The following is a 7,805-nucleotide window of genomic DNA, read 5'->3' on the forward strand; positions in this document are numbered from 1 at the left end:
ATGAGAGATCTATGGAGCACACCTGGACTGCATCTGCAGCTCAGAGCCAAGCCTAGACAAACACACATTTATTATATTTGTTGTAAAAAGGAAGTTCCTTTTGGCTTCAAGGATTTCCCAAGTGCTGTTCTCTTGGTCTAAAATGCTCTGCCCTATGTTCTTCCACTGGTAGCGTAGTGGTTACGAATCGGGCTGTGAACCACAAGGTTAGCAGTTCGAAACTACAGCTGCTCCGCGGGAGAAAGATGAGGCTTTCTACTCCCGTAAAGATTTACACCCTCGGAAACCCTGTACAGGGTCACTATGAGTCGGTTCCTACTCCACGGCACATAACAACAACAACAACAAATGTTCTATACTAATTAATTAAAATAAGAAATTTAATCCTTTAATTATACATACCTACCTAAATAACTTTGGAGTCCTGGTTATTTTGCCTGAAGTTGTCTGAACTGCAAGGTAGGCGGCTCAGGTTCACCAGCTGCCTCTTGGATATCCTATACAGTGTCACTATGGGTGGGAACTGACTTGATGATGGCACTTAACAACAAAAAAATTTACCTTAGTTTATTTGAATTGTTATGATGAAACAATACAACTCTGATACACACTTTTCCTGATTTTAAAGCATGAAGTATTGTTCTTTTGGAATAACTGTACTTTGATCTGTGTACAGGTTCCACGTAAGCATAATGAAGTGTGCTAGAGTTCCTAACCTGCATATTGTGTTGCATCCTTTATTATGATCCACACAGTTGAATGTAGTTGCACAGTAAATAAAACACAGATAATCATCTTTCTGCTATCCTGTTCTTTGTGCCAAGTTCCATGTGATCTCTGCAATTATATGCCTCATTTCATATCCTTCTGAATCTTGTTTGAATTTCTAGGAATCCCATATCAATGTGTTGTTGCAATTATTATTCAATTATTTTACTTGTGTGTCATAATTGTGATTGTTGTAGTTGTTAAGTGCCATCGAGTTGATTCCGACCCATAGCGACCCTGTATAGGGTTTCCAAGGAGTATGTGTGAGCTTGAACCACTGACATTGCAGTTCAAATAACTTTGCAGACTGATGCATTAGCCCACAGTGTCATAATTACCTATACATGGGCAAAATTATAAGTCTCTATTATCGGGTTGGTCAGGGAGTTGTCATCCATACTCAAATGAATATAGACATCCAGAGGCAAATGAATGCTTGTAGCATTACATTCATTTGTTGAAATATTTCAATTGGTATTTTCGTAGTCACTGCAACCTTATATTTCATCAATGTTTTCAGTGCATCTTGAATATCTTCTCGATTAAGAAAGGCTTTTGATCACATGCTAGGTCCAGAAATGCTTGAATACTGACCAAGAGCAATTCTTTTTGGTACAATGACTCTGTGTATTCATTCCATCCCCTTAAACGCTTCCTGCATTGTTCAATATTCTCTTGACTTGAGAAATACTGAGTGGTTTTTTTTTTCCCTTAAAGTTTTCTAACTTGTAGTTTTTATACATTTCATGTATAAAATTTAAAGTGTTAAAGAGCAAAGATATCACTTTGAGGACTACGGTGTCCCTAACTCAAGTCATGGAATTTTCAGTCACCTCTTATTGTTGTGAAAGTTTCACAATGAATAAGAAAGACAGTGGAAGAATTGATGCATTTATATTATGGCGTTGGCAAAGAATATTTGAAACATAATTGACTACCAGAATTAAAAACAAGTATGTTTTGGAAGAAATGAAGTCAGAAAGCCTTCAGTGCAAAGTGGACTTCTTCCTCATTAGTTAAAATAGGGACACTTAGGTTCTTTTACTTTGGACATGTTGTCAAGAGTGATCAGTCCCTGGAAAAGGACATCATACTTGGTAAGCTTAAGAGTTACTAAAAAAGTGGAAGACCCCTTAAGGACGTGGATTGATCCTATGGCAGCAACAATGGACTCAAACATAACAACAATTGTGTGGATGGCACAGGACTGGGCAGTGTTTCATTGTGTTGTGCTATGGGTCACTAGGAGTCAAACCAAGGCAAGTGCACCTAACAACAACAGCAACTCCAGGTCTTGGAACATTTCATTATAATACTTCATACTCTCAAATCACTTTTGGAAATCTTTAGTTCATCGCTTTTACTTCATAATTTTTTCCAATAATTTTGTTTTACTCTGTGTTCTAGAGCAAGCTTCAGAGATATTTCTTATATCCATTTTGGTCTTTCCTGTCTTTTTAAGGACCTTTTTCTTTCTTCGTGTATGATATTCTTGATGTCATCCCACAATTCAACTATTCTTTATTCTTCAGGGTCTTATGCATCAAGTCTGTGTTTGAGATGATCTCTAAATTCAAGTGGGATATTCTCAGAGTCATATATTAACTCTCATGGACTACCTTTAATTTTCTTCACCTTCAGACAGAATTGGAGCATTTGATGGTTTGTTCTATAACCATTTTTTAGATCTTGTTTTGCTTGATTATATTGAGCTACTCCAGTTTCTCTTTCCATAGATGTAGTTGATTTTATTATTATGCATTCCAGCTGGTGAGGTCCACATGTATAGTTGCTGTTAATACTGTTGAAAAACGTGTCTTTCCAATGAATAAGTCCACAATCTTGCAAAATTCTACCATGACATCTACAGTGCCATTTTATCACCAAATTCATATTTTCTGAACTGGTGAACTTTTTGATTTGTCTCCAGCTTGCACACACAAAACATCTGTACTTATCAGGTATCTTTATTGCTTGTTTGACCAATTTCAGATTTCAAAAATTGGTTTAAATCTTCAGTTTTTTAGTCTTTGGATTAGTGGTTATTCCTTGCGTTAGTTGTAAATAAATTTTAGTAACAGTTGCATTAGCTGATCTTCCTTGTAAGTATATGGATACTTCCCTATTATTGATAGCAACATGCTTCAGGATAGATCATGAAATGATCTAGTTGATGATGATCGTGACAACATTTCTCGTCAGTTTGGAATTCCCAGCATAGTAATATGATTGTCAGATTCAAAATGACCAATGCCAGTCCATTTCAGCTCACAAACCATTTCAAGAGATAGCATGTTGTTGTTGTTGTTGTTATGTGCCGTGGAGTCGGTTCTGACTCATAGCGACCCTGTACAGGGTTTTCGAGGCTGTAAATCTTTACGGGAGCAGAAAGCCTCATCTTTCTCCAGCGGAACTGCTGGTAGTTTCGACCTGCTGACCTTGTGGTTCGCAGCCCGATTTGTAACCACTACGATACCAGAGCCCCTGAAGAGATAGCATGTGGGCAGCCATTGCAGTGCATTGACCTCCATAGAGACAGCCCAGCAGGGCCAGGCAGAGCTGGACAGCACTGGACAGACTGTGCCTCACAGGCAGAAAAAAACAAAAACAAAACAAAACAAAAAACTAAACATGGGCAAAGGAGAGCCTATGAAGACAAGAGGGAAAATGCCATCCCATGCATTTTTTGTGCAAACCTGCCGGGAGGAGCACAACAAGCATTCAGATGCTTCAGCCAACTTCTCAGAATTTTCCAAGAAGTGCTCAGAGTGGTGGAAGACCATGTCTGCTAAACAGAAAGGAAAATTTGAAGACATGGCAAAGGTGGACAAATCCCATTATGGAAGAGAAATGAAAACCTATATCCCACCTAAAGGGGAGACAAAAAAGAAGCTCAAGGATCCCAATGCACCCAAGAGGCTTCCTTCCGCTTTCTTTTTGTTTTGTACAGAGTATTGCCCCCAAATCAAAGGCGAGCATCCCGGTCTATCCATTGGTGACGTTGCAAAGAAACTGGGAGAAATATGGAATAATACCGCTGCCGATGACAAGCAGCCTTCTGAGAAGAAGGCCGCTAAACTGAAGAAGTACGAAAATGATATTGCTGCCTACCAGGCTGAAAGAAAGTCCGATGCAGCCAAAAAGGGAGTCGTCAAGGCTCAAAAAACCAAGAAAAAGAAGGAAGAGGAGGAAGATGATGATTAATAAGTTGGTTGCAGCGCATTTTTTTGTGTGTGTCTGTCTATAAAGCATTTTACCCCTCTGTACACAAGTCATTCCTTTTAAAGAAAAAAAAAAAATTGTCAAAGGTATTGCTGTGTAAGATTTGTTTTTAAACTGTACAGTGTCTTTTTTTGCATAGTTAACACACTACCGAATGTGTCTTTAGCTAGCCTGGTACTGCTGGTATTTTCTTTCAATAGCTATTAACCTTGCCTGGTACAGTATTGGGGTTGTAAATTGGCATGGACATTTAAAGCAGATTCTTGTTGGTGCACAGCACAAATTAGTTATGTATGGGGATGGTGGTTTTTGTTTTCATCTTCAGTTGTCTGATGCAGCTTATATGAAATAATTGTTTTCTTAGCTGAATACCACACTGTAATTGCAAACAAAAAAAGTTGCAGCTGTTTTGTTGACATTCTGAATGCTTCTAAATAAATACATTTTTAAAATTAGCATTGTCCTTTTCCTAGGTCTGACATCATTCTTCTTGAGGGGAAGCCAGTCTTCCCTGCCCCGTACCCCTTTTCAGGTCATATGAATTATTTATACTGTTTATCTTATGATATAGTCAGCTGATTGTTTTCAATAAAAGCTTTCATTCACACACCCTGCCTACTCATGATGGGGTAATTGAAGTGGACTTAGACCATTTTCATCCATAACAGAAAGGCAAATATTAATTCGTTGATCACAAATTCCCATAGTCCAGTTAACATGTTTTCAAAGCGCAGAGAAAGTAAGATCTATTTGAAGATGGGACAACGAGAAGCAAACATTCCGAAACTAGCCTTAAAGGACTACTAGAAAGGTATGTTCTAATCTTGATGTGAGGACTTGACATTCTTTGATGTCCATTACTAGGTAATAGCAGTTATATTTGCAGTTTCCACATTAAAGTAAGCCAAAGTATGTACCCTCAAAAGTGTGAGCTTAAAATACAAGACTGCCATACTGGGTTGGTTTGTTGGTGGTAGACCTTGCAAAGGCTCTATGAAAACGCTGGCTATAAACCCCTTTCCACGGATCTAATACGGACTGTTGAGGAGACTTGAGATTCTCTATTAGAATGGTCAATTTATAGCATGATACCATATTTAAAATAGGGGTGTTTTTCCCCCTATATTGTAGTTTATACTGTAAGTCAAACATGAAGGAAGAAGACAAGAGCTCAGTACTTATGATCAATTTATTCAGGTCTGATGTTTTTCTTGACAAAACAAACTTTTGCTCATCAGTCACATCTACTTGCTGATCAAGCTTTAGGAAAAATTTGGCCATTTTGTGGGTTTTGAGATGATTGTTCTCTTCAAGTGTCAGTGTTTCCAAATAGCTTTCTTGTCATTTTACATGCTTTTGTGATGGAGTGCTATTTTGTTAATATTGTTTTGACTTGGATTTTTGCATTTGTTTGTGTATAATTTCAGGAGGAATGCTGATGTCTGATTCCTGGATGATACTAATAAACTAATCATTGCAGAGGTTTTAAGTGCTAATTAAAAACAAAACAAAACCACAAAAAAGAGATAGCATATGATCAGGAACTGATGGTATGGAAGGAAGAAGGTTAACCTGCCCTGAAGACTTTGGCTGTAGGCAAGATTTCAGGAATTGATGGAATACAAATGGAAACATTTTATCAAATTGATACAATACTGGATGCACACACTCATCTATGACAAGGAACTTGAAAGATAGCTACATAGCCAACCGATTGGAAGAGGTCCATATTTGGTCCCATACCAAAGGAAGGTGATCCAACAGAATGCAGAAATCATTAAATAATATCACTAGTATCACATGAAGTAAGATTTAGCTAAAGATACTATAAAATGGTTACAGCAGAACATGAACAGGTCTCTACCAGAAATTCAAGCTAGATACAGGAAAATATACGAAATAAGGGATTTCATCGCTAGTATCAGATGGATCTTGAGTGAAACCAGAGAAAACAAGAAAAACATTTAGTTGTGCTTTGTTGACTATACAAAGGCATTCAGCTATGTGGATCATAGTATTGTGAATAATAGGAGTTCCAGCACACGGACTTGTGCTCATGAGAAACCTGTACATAGACCAACAGCCAGTTCAAGCAGAAAAAGGGGATGTTGTTGCTGTTATTGTTAAGTGCTGTCTAGTCTATTCCAACCCATGGCAAACCATTATAGGGTTTCTGAAGAGCAGCTGGTAAGCTTAAACCATTGATATTAAAGTTCAAACAGCTTTGCAGTCTAGCATATTAACCCACCACACCATATAAGAACCAGGGGATACAGGAGTTCAAACAGAACAAGGGGATACAAGCATACTGGAGGAAGAATCACTAACAACCTGTGATATGTAAATTACATAACCTTGCTTTCTGGAAACTAGGGAGATTTATTTATTGACATAGAAGACTATAGTATTCAGTATAGATTGAACCTCAATGTAAAGAAAATAAAAATCCACACAACTGAACCAGTATAAAACATCATAATAAATGAAGATAAGATTGAAGTTGTCAAACAATTCATTTTGCTTGAATCCACAACTGCTCATGGAAGCAGCATTCAAGAAATCAAAGGATGTATTGCCTTAAGCAATATGCTGCAAAAGACCTCTTTAAGTGTTAATGAGCAAAGAGGTCACTATGAGGAATAAGGTGCACCTGATGCAAGTCATGATATCTTCAGTTGCCTCATATGCATGTAGACATCAGACAATGAATAAGGAAGAGAATAGAAGAGCTGATGCACTTGATTTATCAAAGCATCATGGACTTTCTATAGAACCACCAAAGCTGACCCAGAAGAAGTACACCAGAATACTCCTTAGAAGGGACCTAAACTTTCTCATATTTTGGATATAGGATTAAGAATGACCAGTTCCTGGGAAAGGACATCATGTTTGATAAAGTGGAGAGTCAACAGAAAAGAGGAAACCCTCAATGAGATAGATTAATGGCTCAAACATAATAACAATACTGAGGTTGGCATGGGATTAAGCAGTGTTTCATTTTACCTAAGGTTGCTATGAATTGGAACCAACTCATCAACAACTAACACCACTAGCAATGCCTAGGATATTGCTCTCTGTTTTTCATTTCATTTTTAACAAATATCAGTTATTCTAGATTCATATTTAAAACATTTCACATTAAGACTGTTAATGGATTTTTGCAGTGATTTCTCTTAATTTTTAGGTTGTGCCCCATCAACAAATAAAGGTCCAAAGCTTTATTTCATCCACATCATTAAGCCTGATCATACTTGGAGTAGGTAGTTCTTGCTTGCCCAGTCATACTTTCAGTGTATTCCAACCTGTGGGACCATCTTCTATCACTCTATCAATCATTGTGCTGATGCTCTTTATAAGATTTTAACTGGCCAAATTTTAAAAGAAATCCATTATCACATCCTTTTCCTCAGTCTGCCTTAGTATTGAACCTCTGCTAAAATCTGTCCACAATGGAGGCTGTTGGTATTTGAAATATAGAACTAGATAGTAACACACATGCCCTCACAATTCTACAAAGTTACAGAGAAGTGGTGGTAAATTTCCAGACAGAGAGGGTAATACTGAAATAGGTACTCCATGTATTTATTTCAGAGAGTTTAAAATAAACAAAAAAAGTCTTAACATTCAGAGAAAAGCTGACACACATTTTACTCAAACTATTCGAGAGCACAGGAAAGGATAGAAAGCTCTCAAATAAGTTTTCTCAAGCAAGTATAAGCCTCAAATTAAAACCAGGTAAAGATATCACAAAGGATGAAACTCATAGCCAAATATCCATCATGAACATAGATGCAAAAATCTCAATGAAATCCTAG

At 37.3% G+C, this 7,805-nt stretch overlaps 1 protein-coding gene across 1 annotated transcript; it reads left to right on the top strand.

The window, feature by feature from the left end:
- Positions 1 to 3,396: 3,396 nt before the first annotated feature.
- LOC102830887 (putative high mobility group protein B1-like 1-like) lies at positions 3,397 to 3,972 on the top strand. The gene has a single exon (XM_006832011.1). It carries the CDS (start codon positions 3,400 to 3,402, stop codon positions 3,970 to 3,972), a length of 573 nt encoding a protein of 190 aa, XP_006832074.1. The 5' UTR covers positions 3,397 to 3,399.
- Positions 3,973 to 7,805: the final 3,833 nt, after the last annotated feature.

This window comes from Chrysochloris asiatica, unplaced genomic scaffold (genome assembly GCF_000296735.1).
Source record: "Chrysochloris asiatica unplaced genomic scaffold, ChrAsi1.0 scaffold00005, whole genome shotgun sequence".
Taxonomy (NCBI): Eukaryota; Metazoa; Chordata; class Mammalia; order Afrosoricida; family Chrysochloridae; genus Chrysochloris; species Chrysochloris asiatica.